The following is a 19,008-nucleotide window of genomic DNA, read 5'->3' as shown; positions in this document are numbered from 1 at the left end:
CAGTCTGGAGCCATTTTGGTGAATACCAGCAGAATTTTACAGCTTCAGATTTCTGCAAATTCAGCTCACTAAGTACCATGAAGCAAAGAGGATATTAAAAATCACACAACCTTTTCATGCTGGGTGATTCATTCTATCTAGGAGGCATTTAATTAAGCCAGGTGATTGATGTAAAACTTAAATTGGGCTCGTCCACTGACCCGTGAGCAGCACAACCATTGCTGTACGGGCAGCTTGTTCAGCAGAGAGCTCACAGCAGCTCCCCAGGCTGCCATATTGATGGAACAAAGTGGCTGTTTTGTAGTCCAGTGGCAGACCCTGGGAAAGGTCTGCACGAGGCTCCGTGCACCCACATCTTGAACCTCTCTGGACCTCCTAACCAGCCCCCTTCTAATCCACCCCAGGATGCCATTGGCCTTCGTTGTCGCCATTCAGTGTGTTGTTTGCTTCCTCGGGGTTTCCCAGCGGGAGTTCTGGGCTCAGCTGCTGCTCTGGCCTTTCCCTTCTCTGGAGCCTGCACCAAACTGCTGCTGGTTTGGCTGGGAGGTCAATGCCTCTGCCAACTCCCCCACTTGAAGCCACAGGACGAGGCCCAAGTTTGCCCGTCGGCAGCTCAGAACCTGCGCTCATCCCGTCTCCTTCCCCGTGGACTGTTGGAAACCACGTTCCTGACCCCATGAACGTCCCCGATCTCCATCCGGCTCCTCTGCTGAGGGGGCGTTTGTGCCCAGGCAGACGGCAGCCGTGTCGCCCCAGCAGAGCCCACAGGGTGTCCCCGCCCTGCTCAGCCCTGGGGACCCCAGTGTGATGTCAGAGCCGCCACTGTGAGGTCACAGTTGGCCAGCGTGGCCTTCCCGCCCGGGGAAGGAGCCCCAGCTGCCATTTGGCTGTTGCCCTGGGCAGGCAGCTCTTGCTGCGGGTGCTGTTGGGCATTCTCGAGCTTTTGGTGCCTGGACAGGCCAAGTGCTGTGCTGAGCGGGGAGCCCCCACTTGCCAGCCATGGCCAGGAGAAAGGCATCCCACAGAAGATACCGAGAGGCCTCCAAAGGCTCCTTGGAGGCCAAGGCCGACCAAGAGCCAGCAGGGGAGGCAGCGGGGCCGAGCCGCTCCCAGACGAGTGGGTAAGAATTGGCTGCTCCTGCCCGGGGCGGCAGGTTGGGGTGGGAGCTGGGACGCGGCCGGACACGACCCGTGGGGCAGGGAGCAGCATGGGGAAGATGACAGAGGCTTCTGGAGAGAGAAACGGAGCTGGGGAAGGGGCTGCCTCTGTCCCCGCAGCTGGGACGTCCCCTGCGAGGCTTCCCGAGGCTGAGCTCCGGACAGGGCCTCGGCTCACACAGCATGGGGCTGGTGGGCAAGCGGCATCTCCCTTTGTCCTCCCGCAGGAGCGCCGGCACGAGGTTGGAGCTGGTGACGCGATTCTGGGAGTCAAGTCCCGGCTCTGCCACTCAGGGATTTGCAAACTGGCGCAATGAGGCCACAAAAATTGCATGTAAGCTCAGCCACTGCTGCTCGCTGTGACGTGCTTGGGGGTGAACTCCTGGAGAGGAGACCTCAAGAGACAGGCCTGACTTTTCTCTGTTTTTTTTTGCCCAGGGATTGTCTTCAGCCTCACTTGCTGTGGGGCAGGTGCCCTGGTCTCCCTGTGGACACGTCTGCTGAGTGTGTCCGTCTTTGCCGTGTACGTAGTGCAGGTTTCTGCTGTGGACGGGGGGAAGGGGATGTCCAGGGCCAGTGCAAGCAAAGGGGAGAACAGGGCGTGTTCCCCAGCCCAGACATGAGGAAGGAATTGTTGGCCCTGAGGGTGGTGAGAGCCTGGCCCAGGTTGGCCAGAGAGGTGGTGGATGAACCATCCCTGGAGACACCCCAGGCCAGGCTGGACGGGGCTCTGAGCAACCCGATCAGGGTGAAGACGTTCCTGCTCATGGCAGGAGGTTGCACTTGATGTGCTTTGAAGGTCCCTTCCAACCCAAACATTTGCTCTTTACGGATTGTTTTCCTTCTCTTTCAGAAGGTGGTCCTGCAGCTCTTCCTCTGCAGAAGAGCTGCCAGTAGTGTTGAGGCAGTGTGGACAGAAATCATGTTCCTCCAGCTTTTCAGCCTAAGAATGCAAATCCAGCTCTGAAGGGGTTTGCTCAACACTTGGTTCCCTGACAGCCCCTGGACTCTCTTTTTCAGGCACAAGATGGCCCCCAAAAAGAACTGGTTTGTGATGGACAGGCAGAGGATGCAGTTCTTGAGGGACATGAGGTGCTTCCGAGTCATCCTCCTCTTGCTCCTGGTGGCTCTTGGCATTCACTGCACAACCTTGATGCCAGGGTGGACAACACGGGCAAAGGGATGGATGGAGGTGGGTGACTCCTGCAAGGGAGCGCTGCTGACAGCGGCTGGAGAAATCACGGGCTCTTCTGCTTCCGTGCAGAGCGACCCAAAGAAAGAGCAGCTTGTGCCGTGTCTCCTGGGGAAGCCTCCCCCGGGGAGCCCTGGCAGCTCTGGTGGTGGAGACTCTAACGGGGAATTGTTCCCTTTCAGGAGCAGATCTGTGGGTCTGCGATCGAACGGAAGATCCAGAGGTAAGAGATGTTTCCTGAGCTGGAACTGGGTCTGTGCAGAAGCCTCAGCCAACACCTCGTGCTACCTGCACCCATTTTCCTAAAGCCAGGGCTCCCGTCCTTCCCTCTGGCCTTTGCATTGCTCAGCCTGGTGAGGAGGGAAGCGCTGGCAAAGCCAGGCGAGCACCCGTGTCTGTGCTCCGTGCTGAGCTCCAATGCTCCCCAGAGGGGATGGACATCTCTCTGACGAGATCTGCTTTTCTGGTCCTTCAGCGATTACCAGGCTTTGCTGGCGGCACAAACTCAAAATATACGGCGTCTGCTGAAGGAGGTGGCTCAGCTGAGGGTGCAGCTCGTCAGCGCGAGGAAGGTGAGTGTGCATTTGGGGAAGGAGGTTTGGCTGGGCAGAAGCCCCGATAAAGCCTCCTTGGGGTTGTTGGTGGGCTTGGATTGCTGACCATGCTGTTCCTCAAGCAGGCAGCGTCTGAGGCGGCTTCACAAGTCTCCGTGGAGATGTCTGACTGGGCCCTGCAGAGCGCTGGTACGGACACAAGCAGCCCAGCCGTGCTCCCGGCGCTGCTCTCCAAACTGGTGATGAGGACAGGACTGAAAAACGAGGAGCTGGCAGCGGCCTCACGGGTCGCGTCTGAGCACCGAGTCCTCCGCTTGCAGTCATCTGCCCCCCCTTCCTTCCAGGTGCCACCATCGACATGCGGAGAACTTCCCAGACCTACAGCTGCCAAGGGAATTGGATCTGCAGCGTTATACAGCTGTTTCGTGATGCCAACCCTCCTGAGGCTGTTCTGCAGGTATGGCAGCAGAAATCCTCAGTGCTGGTTTCCTTCCTTCCTGGGAAGGTGGGGTCTGATCTCAGGGGCATTTCCCAGCTGCAGCAGACCCCACAGACACCCCGTAGCCTGCGCTGCAAGCTCCAGGAGCAGTTGTGTTGGCCCCAGCGCTCTCTCACGCTTCATTTCTCTGCTGTTCTGGTTGCAGCCGGATGTTTCCCCAGGGAACTGCTGGCCTTTCCAAGGGCATCAGGGCCAGGTGGTCATCCGGTTGCCAGCACGAGTCCACCTGAGCGCCGTCACCGTGCAGCACATCTCCGAGGAAGCCTCTCCCTCTGGATCCGTCACCAGCGCCCCCAGAGACGTTGCCGTCTTTGTAAGTGTCTGCTGGGCGCTTCTGCCCTGGGGCCAAGCCGTGACAGCGACTTTGTGCATCCTCGGAGGTTTGTGTCCCGCTCTCTCCTGAGCCCGGCTGTGCCCTGGCATGATACTTCAAGGGCTCGAGAGGTTTCCTCCCTCTCAAGACTTAGTCTGGCCAGGGCAGAGTTCTTCACCAAAACTCCAGGCGGAGACTGAGCTCCAGCCCAACCAGTACCAGACGAGCACTGGGGTCCCAGGAGAGTCTGGGAACGGGACGGGGCTGATCCAGCGCGTACGTCCCTGCGGTGCTGGGATGAGTCTGAGCTGCTCTCCTTGTGCTTTGCCCCTGAGGGACTGGATGCGGACGGAGAAGAGGAAACTCTGCTTGGGATGTTCATGTACAACGTGGCGAAAGAGCCCATCCAGACGTTCCCGCTGAAGGTACGGTCCACACGCGGGGGAAAGATGCCAGGGAGCAAAGCAGGTTTGCCCGCACGTCTGCAGCAGGAAGAGCGTGAACGCTTTCTCGCTGGGCACAGGAGCCCGCAGCACTTTTGGGAGCTGGTTCCTGCGCAGGAGGGGCAGATCCATTGACTGCACTCTGGCTCTTGACGCCTCCGTTTCCTTTTGCCTCTTTTCTTCACAGGCACTTCCCAGAGCCTTTTCATATGTCAAATTTCTCGTCAAGAGCAACTGGGGAAACCCGAAGTATACCTGCATTTATCGAGTGCGGGTTCACGGGAAGATGGCGAAACCAGAAAGCCTCAGCTGAAACCAGAGCAGAAACAAAGGCAAAAAATAAAAAATGCTGTGTCAGTTCAGATCGGTGTAGAAGATTTGCAAACCTGATTCCTCACCCCATGAATGTTCCTGTTCTTGATCTGGCTAACCACAACCAAATGAAACCAAAAGAGTTTCTAAGTGTCTGAAGAAAAGTAACTCGATTGCAGTTAAACCAGCACAATGGGATAAAGACAGAGAGGGGGGAATTACAGAATGGGGGCAGGGAGCCAGCCAGAGAGTGATGGGGAGAGACGAAAAATAGCACTTATGGGCAACTGCCGCCGTTTCTTGAGCTCTCCTAGGAGCTGCGTCACCGGGAGCCTCGAGTGAAGTGCTGCCTGCCTTGGGCCCGATCCTGCACCCTGGTAGAATAATGGAATCAGAGAATGTCCTGGCTGTCAGGGACAATGGTGGCTCATGTTCAACTTGCTGTCGACCAGAACCCCCAGCTCCCCTCACAAACCGCGCTGGCTGGGACCAATGGCTGCGGTGCTGTTCAGATGTTTTTCATCTGAATGAGTTACCCAGAGTTACCCCCGTGCCTGTGTCTTTCCGGCAAGGGGTCTGTCCTGAGAAGGGGATGCAGTGCATCCTCTGCCACTCTCTGGAGAGACCAACCCTGTGTCCATGGCACCGGGGAACACAAAGGGTGACTTGTGCAAGACCACCCCTCATCTGAACCACTTAGGTATGTGCTTGTGAACAGGCTATCAAGCCTTAGAGTGTAAATGCCCATATAAATGTCCAACAGCAGCTCCATCACCCAGTTCCTCCTCCTGCCATTCACAGACACATGGGAGCTGCAGCTCCTGCACTTCTGGCTCTTCCTGGGCATCTACCTGGCTGCCCTCCTGGGCAACGGCCTCATCATCACCATCATAGCCTGTGACCAGCGCCTCCACACCCCCATGTACTTCTTCCTGCTCAGCCTCTCCTTCCTTGACCTGGGCTGCATCTCCACTACTCTTCCCAAATCCATGGTCAATTCCCTGTGGGACACCAGGGCCATTTCCTACACAGGGTGTGCTTCTCAAGTCTTTCTGTTTGTCTTCAGCAGAGTATTTTCTCCTCACTGTCCTGTCCTATGACCGCCACGTTGCCATCTGCAAACCCCTGCACTACGGGACCCTCCTGGGCAGCAGACCTTGTGTCCACACGGCGGCAGCTGCCTGGGCCACTGGGCTGTTTTGTAGTCCAGTGGCAGACCCTGGGAAAGGTCTGCACGAGGCTCCGTGCACCCACATCTTGAACCTCTCTGGACCTCCTAACCAGCCCCCTTCTAATCCACCCCAGGATGCCATTGGCCTTCGTTGTCGCCATTCAGTGTGTTGTTTGCTTCCTCGGGGTTTCCCAGCGGGAGTTCTGGGCTCAGCTGCTGCTCTGGCCTTTCCCTTCTCTGGAGCCTGCACCAAACTGCTGCTGGTTTGGCTGGGAGGTCAATGCCTCTGCCAACTCCCCCACTTGAAGCCACAGGACGAGGCCCAAGTTTGCCCGTCGGCAGCTCAGAACCTGCGCTCATCCCGTCTCCTTCCCCGTGGACTGTTGGAAACCACGTTCCTGACCCCATGAACGTCCCCGATCTCCATCCGGCTCCTCTGCTGAGGGGGCGTTTGTGCCCAGGCAGACGGCAGCCGTGTCGCCCCAGCAGAGCCCACAGGGTGTCCCCGCCCTGCTCAGCCCTGGGGACCCCAGTGTGATGTCAGAGCCGCCACTGTGAGGTCACAGTTGGCCAGCGTGGCCTTCCCGCCCGGGGAAGGAGCCCCAGCTGCCATTTGGCTGTTGCCCTGGGCAGGCAGCTCTTGCTGCGGGTGCTGTTGGGCATTCTCGGGCTTTTGGTGCCTGGACAGGCCAAGTGCTGTGCTGAGCGGGGAGCCCCCACTTGCCAGCCATGGCCAGGAGAAAGGCATCCCACAGAAGATACCGAGAGGCCTCCAAAGGCTCCTTGGAGGCCAAGGCCGACCAAGAGCCAGCAGGGGAGGCAGCGGGGCCGAGCCGCTCCCAGACGAGTGGGTAAGAATTGGCTGCTCCTGCCCGGGGCGGCAGGTTGGGGTGGGAGCTGGGACGCGGCCGGACACGACCCGTGGGGCAGGGAGCAGCATGGGGAAGATGACAGAGGCTTCTGGAGAGAGAAACGGAGCTGGGGAAGGGGCTGCCTCTGTCCCCGCAGCTGGGACGTCCCCTGCGAGGCTTCCCGAGGCTGAGCTCCGGACAGGGCCTCGGCTCACACAGCATGGGGCTGGTGGGCAAGCGGCATCTCCCTTTGTCCTCCCGCAGGAGCGCCGGCACGAGGTTGGAGCTGGTGACGCGATTCTGGGAGTCAAGTCCCGGCTCTGCCACTCAGGGATTTGCAAACTGGCGCAATGAGGCCACAAAAATTGCATGTAAGCTCAGCCACTGCTGCTCGCTGTGACGTGCTTGGGGGTGAACTCCTGGAGAGGAGACCTCAAGAGACAGGCCTGACTTTTCTCTGTTTTTTTTTGCCCAGGGATTGTCTTCAGCCTCACTTGCTGTGGGGCAGGTGCCCTGGTCTCCCTGTGGACACGTCTGCTGAGTGTGTCCGTCTTTGCCGTGTACGTAGTGCAGGTTTCTGCTGTGGACGGGGGGAAGGGGATGTCCAGGGCCAGTGCAAGCAAAGGGGAGAACAGGGCGTGTTCCCCAGCCCAGACATGAGGAAGGAATTGTTGGCCCTGAGGGTGGTGAGAGCCTGGCCCAGGTTGGCCAGAGAGGTGGTGGATGAACCATCCCTGGAGACACCCCAGGCCAGGCTGGACGGGGCTCTGAGCAACCCGATCAGGGTGAAGACGTTCCTGCTCATGGCAGGAGGTTGCACTTGATGTGCTTTGAAGGTCCCTTCCAACCCAAACATTTGCTCTTTACGGATTGTTTTCCTTCTCTTTCAGAAGGTGGTCCTGCAGCTCTTCCTCTGCAGAAGAGCTGCCAGTAGTGTTGAGGCAGTGTGGACAGAAATCATGTTCCTCCAGCTTTTCAGCCTAAGAATGCAAATCCAGCTCTGAAGGGGTTTGCTCAACACTTGGTTCCCTGACAGCCCCTGGACTCTCTTTTTCAGGCACAAGATGGCCCCCAAAAAGAACTGGTTTGTGATGGACAGGCAGAGGATGCAGTTCTTGAGGGACATGAGGTGCTTCCGAGTCATCCTCCTCTTGCTCCTGGTGGCTCTTGGCATTCACTGCACAACCTTGATGCCAGGGTGGACAACACGGGCAAAGGGATGGATGGAGGTGGGTGACTCCTGCAAGGGAGCGCTGCTGACAGCGGCTGGAGAAATCACGGGCTCTTCTGCTTCCGTGCAGAGCGACCCAAAGAAAGAGCAGCTTGTGCCGTGTCTCCTGGGGAAGCCTCCCCCGGGGAGCCCTGGCAGCTCTGGTGGTGGAGACTCTAACGGGGAATTGTTCCCTTTCAGGAGCAGATCTGTGGGTCTGCGATCGAACGGAAGATCCAGAGGTAAGAGATGTTTCCTGAGCTGGAACTGGGTCTGTGCAGAAGCCTCAGCCAACACCTCGTGCTACCTGCACCCATTTTCCTAAAGCCAGGGCTCCCGTCCTTCCCTCTGGCCTTTGCATTGCTCAGCCTGGTGAGGAGGGAAGCGCTGGCAAAGCCAGGCGAGCACCCGTGTCTGTGCTCCGTGCTGAGCTCCAATGCTCCCCAGAGGGGATGGACATCTCTCTGACGAGATCTGCTTTTCTGGTCCTTCAGCGATTACCAGGCTTTGCTGGCGGCACAAACTCAAAATATACGGCGTCTGCTGAAGGAGGTGGCTCAGCTGAGGGTGCAGCTCGTCAGCGCGAGGAAGGTGAGTGTGCATTTGGGGAAGGAGGTTTGGCTGGGCAGAAGCCCCGATAAAGCCTCCTTGGGGTTGTTGGTGGGCTTGGATTGCTGACCATGCTGTTCCTCAAGCAGGCAGCGTCTGAGGCGGCTTCACAAGTCTCCGTGGAGATGTCTGACTGGGCCCTGCAGAGCGCTGGTACGGACACAAGCAGCCCAGCCGTGCTCCCGGCGCTGCTCTCCAAACTGGTGATGAGGACAGGACTGAAAAACGAGGAGCTGGCAGCGGCCTCACGGGTCGCGTCTGAGCACCGAGTCCTCCGCTTGCAGTCATCTGCCCCCCCTTCCTTCCAGGTGCCACCATCGACATGCGGAGAACTTCCCAGACCTACAGCTGCCAAGGGAATTGGATCTGCAGCGTTATACAGCTGTTTCGTGATGCCAACCCTCCTGAGGCTGTTCTGCAGGTATGGCAGCAGAAATCCTCAGTGCTGGTTTCCTTCCTTCCTGGGAAGGTGGGGTCTGATCTCAGGGGCATTTCCCAGCTGCAGCAGACCCCACAGACACCCCGTAGCCTGCGCTGCAAGCTCCAGGAGCAGTTGTGTTGGCCCCAGCGCTCTCTCACGCTTCATTTCTCTGCTGTTCTGGTTGCAGCCGGATGTTTCCCCAGGGAACTGCTGGCCTTTCCAAGGGCATCAGGGCCAGGTGGTCATCCGGTTGCCAGCACGAGTCCACCTGAGCGCCGTCACCGTGCAGCACATCTCCGAGGAAGCCTCTCCCTCTGGATCCGTCACCAGCGCCCCCAGAGACGTTGCCGTCTTTGTAAGTGTCTGCTGGGCGCTTCTGCCCTGGGGCCAAGCCGTGACAGCGACTTTGTGCATCCTCGGAGGTTTGTGTCCCGCTCTCTCCTGAGCCCGGCTGTGCCCTGGCATGATACTTCAAGGGCTCGAGAGGTTTCCTCCCTCTCAAGACTTAGTCTGGCCAGGGCAGAGTTCTTCACCAAAACTCCAGGCGGAGACTGAGCTCCAGCCCAACCAGTACCAGACGAGCACTGGGGTCCCAGGAGAGTCTGGGAACGGGACGGGGCTGATCCAGCGCGTACGTCCCTGCGGTGCTGGGATGAGTCTGAGCTGCTCTCCTTGTGCTTTGCCCCTGAGGGACTGGATGCGGACGGAGAAGAGGAAACTCTGCTTGGGATGTTCATGTACAACGTGGCGAAAGAGCCCATCCAGACGTTCCCGCTGAAGGTACGGTCCACACGCGGGGGAAAGATGCCAGGGAGCAAAGCAGGTTTGCCCGCACGTCTGCAGCAGGAAGAGCGTGAACGCTTTCTCGCTGGGCACAGGAGCCCGCAGCACTTTTGGGAGCTGGTTCCTGCGCAGGAGGGGCAGATCCATTGACTGCACTCTGGCTCTTGACGCCTCCGTTTCCTTTTGCCTCTTTTCTTCACAGGCACTTCCCAGAGCCTTTTCATATGTCAAATTTCTCGTCAAGAGCAACTGGGGAAACCCGAAGTATACCTGCATTTATCGAGTGCGGGTTCACGGGAAGATGGCGAAACCAGAAAGCCTCAGCTGAAACCAGAGCAGAAACAAAGGCAAAAAATAAAAAATGCTGTGTCAGTTCAGATCGGTGTAGAAGATTTGCAAACCTGATTCCTCACCCCATGAATGTTCCTGTTCTTGATCTGGCTAACCACAACCAAATGAAACCAAAAGAGTTTCTAAGTGTCTGAAGAAAAGTAACTCGATTGCAGTTAAACCAGCACAATGGGATAAAGACAGAGAGGGGGGAATTACAGAATGGGGGCAGGGAGCCAGCCAGAGAGTGATGGGGAGAGACGAAAAATAGCACTTATGGGCAACTGCCGCCGTTTCTTGAGCTCTCCTAGGAGCTGCGTCACCGGGAGCCTCGAGTGAAGTGCTGCCTGCCTTGGGCCCGATCCTGCACCCTGGTAGAATAATGGAATCAGAGAATGTCCTGGCTGTCAGGGACAATGGTGGCTCATGTTCAACTTGCTGTCGACCAGAACCCCCAGCTCCCCTCACAAACCGCGCTGGCTGGGACCAATGGCTGCGGTGCTGTTCAGATGTTTTTCATCTGAATGAGTTACCCAGAGTTACCCCCGTGCCTGTGTCTTTCCGGCAAGGGGTCTGTCCTGAGAAGGGGATGCAGTGCATCCTCTGCCACTCTCTGGAGAGACCAACCCTGTGTCCATGGCACCGGGGGACAGAAAGGGTGACTTGTGCAAGACCACCCCTCATCTGAACCACTTAGGTATGTGCTTGTGAACAGGCTATCAAGCCTTAGAGTGTAAATGCCCATATAAATGTCCAACAGCAGCTCCATCACCCAGTTCCTCCTCCTGCCATTCACAGACACATGGGAGCTGCAGCTCCTGCACTTCTGGCTCTTCCTGGGCATCTACCTGGCTGCCCTCCTGGGCAACGGCCTCATCATCACCATCATAGCCTGTGACCAGCGCCTCCACACCCCCATGTACTTCTTCCTGCTCAGCCTCTCCTTCCTTGACCTGGGCTGCATCTCCACTACTCTTCCCAAATCCATGGTCAATTCCCTGTGGGACACCAGGGCCATTTCCTACACAGGGTGTGCTTCTCAAGTCTTTCTGTTTGTCTTCAGCAGAGTATTTTCTCCTCACTGTCCTGTCCTATGACCGCCACATTGCCATCTGCAAACCCCTGCACTACGGGACCCTCCTGGGCAGCAGACCTTGTGTCCACACGGCGGCAGCTGCCTGGGCCACTGGGCTGTTTTGTAGTCCAGTGGCAGACCCTGGGAAAGGTCTGCACGAGGCTCCGTGCACCCACATCTTGAACCTCTCTGGACCTCCTAACCAGCCCCCTTCTAATCCACCCCAGGATGCCATTGGCCTTCGTTGTCGCCATTCAGTGTGTTGTTTGCTTCCTCGGGGTTTCCCAGCGGGAGTTCTGGGCTCAGCTGCTGCTCTGGCCTTTCCCTTCTCTGGAGCCTGCACCAAACTGCTGCTGGTTTGGCTGGGAGGTCAATGCCTCTGCCAACTCCCCCACTTGAAGCCACAGGACGAGGCCCAAGTTTGCCCGTCGGCAGCTCAGAACCTGCGCTCATCCCGTCTCCTTCCCCGTGGACTGTTGGAAACCACGTTCCTGACCCCATGAACGTCCCCGATCTCCATCCGGCTCCTCTGCTGAGGGGGCGTTTGTGCCCAGGCAGACGGCAGCTGTGTCGCCCCAGCAGAGCCCACAGGGTGTCCCCGCCCTGCTCAGCCCTGGGGACCCCAGTGTGATGTCAGAGCCGCCACTGTGAGGTCACAGTTGGCCAGCGTGGCCTTCCCGCCCGGGGAAGGAGCCCCAGCTGCCATTTGGCTGTTGCCCTGGGCAGGCAGCTCTTGCTGCGGGTGCTGTTGGGCATTCTCGAGCTTTTGGTGCCTGGACAGGCCAAGTGCTGTGCTGAGCGGGGAGCCCCCACTTGCCAGCCATGGCCAGGAGAAAGGCATCCCACAGAAGATACCGAGAGGCCTCCAAAGGCTCCTTGGAGGCCAAGGCCGACCAAGAGCCAGCAGGGGAGGCAGCGGGGCCAAGCCGCTCCCAGACGAGTGGGTAAGAATTGGCTGCTCCTGCCCGGGGCGGCAGGTTGGGGTGGGAGCTGGGACGCGGCCGGACACGACCCGTGGGGCAGGGAGCAGCATGGGGAAGATGACAGAGGCTTCTGGAGAGAGAAACGGAGCTGGGGAAGGGGCTGCCTCTGTCCCCGCAGCTGGGACGTCCCCTGCGAGGCTTCCCGAGGCTGAGCTCCGGACAGGGCCTCGGCTCACACAGCATGGGGCTGGTGGGCAAGCGGCATCTCCCTTTGTCCTCCCGCAGGAGCGCCGGCACGAGGTTGGAGCTGGTGACGCGATTCTGGGAGTCAAGTCCCGGCTCTGCCACTCAGGGATTTGCAAACTGGCGCAATGAGGCCACAAAAATTGCATGTAAGCTCAGCCACTGCTGCTCGCTGTGACGTGCTTGGGGGTGAACTCCTGGAGAGGAGACCTCAAGAGACAGGCCTGACTTTTCTCTGTTTTTTTTTGCCCAGGGATTGTCTTCAGCCTCACTTGCTGTGGGGCAGGTGCCCTGGTCTCCCTGTGGACACGTCTGCTGAGTGTGTCCGTCTTTGCCGTGTACGTAGCGCAGGTTTCTGCTGTGGACGGGGGGAAGGGGATGTCCAGGGCCAGTGCAAGCAAAGGGGAGAACAGGGCGTGTTCCCCAGCCCAGACATGAGGAAGGAATTGTTGGCCCTGAGGGTGGTGAGAGCCTGGCCCAGGTTGGCCAGAGAGGTGGTGGATGAACCATCCCTGGAGACACCCCAGGCCAGGCTGGACGGGGCTCTGAGCAACCCGATCAGGGTGAAGACGTTCCTGCTCATGGCAGGAGGTTGCACTTGATGTGCTTTGAAGGTCCCTTCCAACCCAAACATTTGCTCTTTACGGATTGTTTTCCTTCTCTTTCAGAAGGTGGTCCTGCAGCTCTTCCTCTGCAGAAGAGCTGCCAGTAGTGTTGAGGCAGTGTGGACAGAAATCATGTTCCTCCAGCTTTTCAGCCTAAGAATGCAAATCCAGCTCTGAAGGGGTTTGCTCAACACTTGGTTCCCTGACAGCCCCTGGACTCTCTTTTTCAGGCACAAGATGGCCCCCAAAAAGAACTGGTTTGTGATGGACAGGCAGAGGATGCAGTTCTTGAGGGACATGAGGTGCTTCCGAGTCATCCTCCTCTTGCTCCTGGTGGCTCTTGGCATTCACTGCACAACCTTGATGCCAGGGTGGACAACACGGGCAAAGGGATGGATGGAGGTGGGTGACTCCTGCAAGGGAGCGCTGCTGACAGCGGCTGGAGAAATCACAGGCTCTTCTGCTTCCGTGCAGAGCGACCCAAAGAAAGAGCAGCTTGTGCCGTGTCTCCTGGGGAAGCCTCCCCCGGGGAGCCCTGGCAGCTCTGGTGGTGGAGACTCTAACGGGGAATTGTTCCCTTTCAGGAGCAGATCTGTGGGTCTGCGATCGAACGGAAGATCCAGAGGTAAGAGATGTTTCCTGAGCTGGAACTGGGTCTGTGCAGAAGCCTCAGCCAACACCTCGTGCTACCTGCACCCATTTTCCTAAAGCCAGGGCTCCCGTCCTTCCCTCTGGCCTTTGCATTGCTCAGCCTGGTGAGGAGGGAAGCGCTGGCAAAGCCAGGCGAGCACCCGTGTCTGTGCTCCGTGCTGAGCTCCAATGCTCCCCAGAGGGGATGGACATCTCTCTGACGAGATCTGCTTTTCTGGTCCTTCAGCGATTACCAGGCTTTGCTGGCGGCACAAACTCAAAATATACGGCGTCTGCTGAAGGAGGTGGCTCAGCTGAGGGTGCAGCTCGTCAGCGCGAGGAAGGTGAGTGTGCATTTGGGGAAGGAGGTTTGGCTGGGCAGAAGCCCCGATAAAGCCTCCTTGGGGTTGTTGGTGGGCTTGGATTGCTGACCATGCTGTTCCTCAAGCAGGCAGCGTCTGAGGCGGCTTCACAAGTCTCCGTGGAGATGTCTGACTGGGCCCTGCAGAGCGCTGGTACGGACACAAGCAGCCCAGCCGTGCTCCCGGCGCTGCTCTCCAAACTGGTGATGAGGACAGGACTGAAAAACGAGGAGCTGGCAGCGGCCTCACGGGTCGCGTCTGAGCACCGAGTCCTCCGCTTGCAGTCATCTGCCCCCGCTTCCTTCCAGGTGCCACCATCGACATGCGGAGAACTTCCCAGACCTACAGCTGCCAAGGGAATTGGATCTGCAGCGTTATACAGCTGTTTCGTGATGCCAACCCTCCTGAGGCTGTTCTGCAGGTATGGCAGCAGAAATCCTCAGTGCTGGTTTCCTTCCTTCCTGGGAAGGTGGGGTCTGATCTCAGGGGCATTTCCCAGCTGCAGCAGACCCCACAGACACCCCGTAGCCTGCGCTGCAAGCTCCAGGAGCAGTTGTGTTGGCCCCAGCGCTCTCTCACGCTTCATTTCTCTGCTGTTCTGGTTGCAGCCGGATGTTTCCCCAGGGAACTGCTGGCCTTTCCAAGGGCATCAGGGCCAGGTGGTCATCCGGTTGCCAGCACGAGTCCACCTGAGCGCCGTCACCGTGCAGCACATCTCCGAGGAAGCCTCTCCCTCTGGATCCGTCACCAGCGCCCCCAGAGACGTTGCCGTCTTTGTAAGTGTCTGCTGGGCGCTTCTGCCCTGGGGCCAAGCCGTGACAGCGACTTTGTGCATCCTCGGAGGTTTGTGTCCCGCTCTCTCCTGAGCCCGGCTGTGCCCTGGCATGATACTTCAAGGGCTCGAGAGGTTTCCTCCCTCTCAAGACTTAGTCTGGCCAGGGCAGAGTTCTTCACCAAAACTCCAGGCGGAGACTGAGCTCCAGCCCAACCAGTACCAGACGAGCACTGGGGTCCCAGGAGAGTCTGGGAACGGGACGGGGCTGATCCAGCGCGTACGTCCCTGCGGTGCTGGGATGAGTCTGAGCTGCTCTCCTTGTGCTTTGCCCCTGAGGGACTGGATGCGGACGGAGAAGAGGAAACTCTGCTTGGGATGTTCATGTACAACGTGGCGAAAGAGCCCATCCAGACGTTCCCGCTGAAGGTACGGTCCACACGCGGGGGAAAGATGCCAGGGAGCAAAGCAGGTTTGCCCGCACGTCTGCAGCAGGAAGAGCGTGAACGCTTTCTCGCTGGGCACAGGAGCCCGCAGCACTTTTGGGAGCTGGTTCCTGCGCAGGAGCCGGGCTGGCAGGGGCAGATCCATTGACTGCACTCTGGCTCTTGACGCCTCCGTTTCCTTTTGCCTCTTTTCTTCACAGGCACTTCCCAGAGCCTTTTCATATGTCAAATTTCTCGTCAAGAGCAACTGGGGAAACCCGAAGTATACCTGCATTTATCGAGTGCGGGTTCACGGGAAGATGGCGAAACCAAAAAGCCTCAGCTGAAACCAGAGCAGAAACAAAGGCAAAAAATAAAAAATGCTGTGTCAGTTCAGATCGGTGTAGAAGATTTGCAAACCTGATTCCTCACCCCATGAACGTTCCTGTTCTTGATCTGGCTAACCACAACCAAATGAAACCAAAAGAGTTTCTAAGTGTCTGAAGAAAAGTAACTCGATTGCAGTTAAACCAGCACAATGGGATAAAGACAGAGAGGGGGGAATTACAGAATGGGGGCAGGGAGCCAGCCAGAGAGTGATGGGGAGAGACGAAAAATAGCACTTATGGGCAACTGCCGCCGTTTCTTGAGCTCTCCTAGGAGCTGCGTCACCGGGAGCCTCGAGTGAAGTGCTGCCTGCCTTGGGCCCGGTCCTGCACCCTGGTAGAATAACGGAATCAGAGAATGTCCTGGCTGTCAGGGACAATGGTGGCTCATGTTCAACTTGCTGTCGACCAGAACCCCCAGATCCCCTCACAAACCGCGCTGGCTGGGACCAATGGCTGCGGTGCTGTTCAGATGTTTTTCATCTGAATGAGTTACCCAGAGTTACCCCCGTGCCTGTGTCTTTCCGGCAAGGGGTATGTCCTGAGAAGGGGATGCAGTGCATCCTCTGCCACTCTCTGGAGATACCAACCCTGTGTCCATGGCACCGGGGGACAGAAAGGGTGACTTGTGCAAGACCACCCCTCATCTGAACCACTTAGGTATGTGCTTGTGAACAGGCTATCAAGCCTTAGAGTGTAAATGCCCATATAAATGTCCAACAGCAGCTCCATCACCCAGTTCCTCCTCCTGCCATTCACAGACACATGGGAGCTGCAGCTCCTGCACTTCTGGCTCTTCCTGGGCATCTACCTGGCTGCCCTCCTGGGCAACGGCCTCATCATCACCATCATAGCCTGTGACCAGCGCCTCCACACCCCCATGTACTTCTTCCTGCTCAGCCTCTCCTTCCTTGACCTGGGCTGCATCTCTACTACTCTTCCCAAATCCATGGTCAATTCCCTGTGGGACACCAGGGCCATTTCCTACACAGGGTGTGCTTCTCAAGTCTTTCTGTTTGTCTTCAGCAGAGTATTTTCTCCTCACTGTCCTGTCCTATGACCGCCACATTGCCATCTGCAAACCCCTGCACTACGGGACCCTCCTGGGCAGCAGACCTTGTGTCCACACGGCAGCAGCTGCCTGGGCCACTGGGTTTCTCACTGCTCTGCTGCACACGGTCAGTACATTTTCACTGCCGCTGTGCAAGGGCAACACCCTGGGCCAGTTCTGTGAAAGCCCCCAGATCCTCCAGCTCTCATGCTCAGACACCCACCTCAGGGAAGTTTGGCTTCCTGTGATTAGCAACTTTTTGTTCTTTGGCTGTTTTGTGTTCACCATGCTGTCCTATCTGCAGATCTCGAGGGCTGTGCTGAGGATCCCCTCTGAGCAGGGACGGCACAAAGCCTATTCCACGTGCCTCCCTGGTTTTGATCGCTGCCATGTTTGCCAATGTGAAGCCCCCCTCGTTCTCCGTCCCATCCCTGGACCTGGGGATGACAGTTCTCTACTCATTGGTGCCTCCAACATTGAACCCCCTCATCTACCGCATGAGGAACCAGGAGCTCAAGGATGCAGTGACTTCTTGACTGAGCGACTGTCTAAATGAGGAGCTCTGCTCTACGTGTGTTGAAACAAATTAAAAGGCCTTGCAGCAGGTATTTTTTCCTGAGAACCTTTCCCTAAGGCCTGGTGAAAGATCTTTGTCCTTCCATGGAGCGACACTGCATGAGTAGGTCAGAAGTCCATGTTTGCATTGTACAGAGGAGATGTGAGCATGCACTTCTGTTGTGGTTTAACCCGAGCTGGCAATACCACCATGATAGCCGCTCACCACCCTCCCTTACCCCCCCAACAGGGGAGAAAATCAAAAGGGAAGGGAGAAACTTGGATTGAGATAAACACAGTTAAATAAGATAACAAAATACTAATACACAACTAGTAAATATATATATATAAATAATAGAAATAAAAGATACTCAAGTCAATTCCAAACAAACTCCGTCCACAACTGAGCAGCCAAGCCCAGCAAGCCACACCTGGTCCTGAAGCTGATCCCAGAGAGAGAGAGAGGAAAAAGCCAGAAAAGCCCAGCGAATGACAAAAGGCCAAGCTAAACATCCTAACTGAACTCCCCCAGCTTGTCAGCAAGAGCAAGAGATGGTGGAAGAAGGGAGAAAGGGAGAAACCTGGAACAGCAACACTCCTTAAATCACTAGCATGATGCTAATGGGATGGAATACTCTTATTGATCAATGTGGATGTCAGTCAACCTCTGCCCCACCTCTCTCATGCCTCACACCTGCTGGCAGAGCTCCTTGGCTCTCAAACCAGAGCAATTGAACATATTAACTGTGCTGGGGTGGCATCTGCTTGTTCTCAAGCTAAGTCCAAATAAAGAGCATGTTAGCTATGAAAAAGCAAGGTTTCTAACTGCATGAAGAAAATGAACCCATTTTCAGTCAAACCAGCACAATATCATGTACGGGAAGTGAGATGAACCCGAGTGAGCACATTCCGAGTCAGCTGTTCCTCGGTGTTCCGTGAAGGCCTGAGGGACAGACAATATCTCAAGGTCACTTCATGTTGTGAGCAACAGCCCATGGGAAACCATGTAAATGCAGCACTGCAATGTGCTTCCCTGAACCAACGTCCCCATGCCTGTTCCTCATGAAGTGGGACATTTCAGATGACTCTAGACTAACAAGGCACACCACAGGGCTGAGCTGCCACCCATCCTTTGGTAGTGGGAACCAGAGATCGGAGAGACACTGTCACTCCTGCTTCTGTTAGCAGAAGGGGAAGACTTTGCCCCTGAGCATCCCTGGGTGCTTAAGGAGTTCACAAGGCCAGATGTGGCTGACTTGACATTTCTGTGTGTGACTCTAGGAGCAAACCCCACTGGCCAGGTGACATTCATCTCAGCAGACAACAAACCCATCTTCAAAAATGGCAGGAGTGAGAAGTGGGAGAATTACAGGGTGGTCAGCCTATCTCTGTCCCTGGGAAGGGGATGGGACTCGTCTACCTGTAGCCATTTCCAGGCACTTGAAGGACAAGAACGGGATTGTTGAACCCAAATAATCAGGGGAAAGAACCTGGAGCTTTCCTTGGTAGTCGCAAAAAGCAGGAGAGAGAAGAAAAAGCCACCAAATGCAGATTGGAAGGTGGAGACTGGGTATCAGGAGGAAAAAATGTCACTGGAAGGGCAGTGCTGTGGTGCAAGATGTCACCAGGAGGGAGTCTGGATCAGCCCATGGTTTGTGTTCCAAAGAACAGCCAGTGAGAGTTCAGACAGAGCAGTGAAGGTGCAGAAATGCTGGGGTCAGAGCAGGTGGGGAAGCAAGATGGGTGTCTGCAGCCTGCAGGGAAAGAGGGGCAGGGGTAGGACCATAAAGAACAGCCTGAGGTGGAGATGGCAAAGGGCGCTGGCAAGGCTGGAAGGGACCCACAAAACCCAGGTCTTTGTCCCTTGGCCATGGCAGTTTTCTCTGCCACTGAGGCCTAGGAGAAGACATGTTGTCCTCATGGCACTGGGGCCTTGTTGCCTCCCTGCAGCCCCACGGGGAAGCTGGAAGTTGTTGTACCAGTGTTGTCCTTCCCTCGGCCTTGCACACCCACATCCCATGGTCCCAGGAAGAGCCCTGAGCCGCGTGTGAGGAACAGGATCCCCCTTCCCATTGACTGGAGGTCAGGGCTTCTCTTTTCTGCTTCAGAAAGCAAACCAAGGGGTTTCTGAGCAT

General features: G+C 57.0%; 3 protein-coding genes across 3 annotated transcripts; all 3 read left to right on the top strand.

The window, feature by feature from the left end:
* Nucleotides 1-840: 840 nt before the first annotated feature.
* On the top strand, nt 841-3,806 carry LOC309445696 (uncharacterized protein; the record flags this gene model as incomplete). The annotated part of the gene is made up of 8 exons (XM_082064700.1): nt 841-1,492; nt 1,597-1,681; nt 2,179-2,350; nt 2,533-2,573; nt 2,826-2,922; nt 3,030-3,093; nt 3,249-3,361; nt 3,549-3,806. The coding sequence occupies exons 1-8, from the start codon at nt 1,342-1,344 to the stop codon at nt 3,804-3,806; spliced, it is 981 nt and encodes a 326-aa protein (XP_081920826.1). The 5' UTR covers nt 841-1,341.
* Nucleotides 3,807-6,380: 2,574 nt separating this feature from the next.
* LOC309445695 (uncharacterized protein) lies at nt 6,381-9,178 on the top strand (the record flags this gene model as incomplete). Its single annotated transcript, XM_082064699.1, has 8 exons — nt 6,381-6,864; nt 6,969-7,053; nt 7,551-7,722; nt 7,905-7,945; nt 8,198-8,294; nt 8,402-8,465; nt 8,621-8,733; nt 8,921-9,178. The coding sequence occupies exons 1-8, from the start codon at nt 6,714-6,716 to the stop codon at nt 9,176-9,178; spliced, it is 981 nt and encodes a 326-aa protein (XP_081920825.1). The 5' UTR covers nt 6,381-6,713.
* A 2,757-nt stretch (nt 9,179-11,935) lies between these two features.
* Nucleotides 11,936-14,550, top strand: LOC309445694 (uncharacterized protein; the record flags this gene model as incomplete). Its single annotated transcript, XM_082064698.1, has 8 exons — nt 11,936-12,236; nt 12,341-12,425; nt 12,923-13,094; nt 13,277-13,317; nt 13,570-13,666; nt 13,774-13,837; nt 13,993-14,105; nt 14,293-14,550. Exons 1-8 carry the CDS (start codon nt 12,086-12,088, stop codon nt 14,548-14,550), a joined length of 981 nt encoding a protein of 326 aa, XP_081920824.1. The 5' UTR covers nt 11,936-12,085.
* Nucleotides 14,551-19,008: the final 4,458 nt, after the last annotated feature.

This window comes from Streptopelia decaocto (assembly GCF_964273445.1).
Source record: "Streptopelia decaocto genome assembly, chromosome: 13".
In the NCBI taxonomy this organism is placed as follows: Eukaryota; Metazoa; Chordata; class Aves; order Columbiformes; family Columbidae; genus Streptopelia; species Streptopelia decaocto.
Note: the sequence above shows the minus strand (reverse complement) of the source record. Positions and strands in the feature narration are given on the sequence as shown.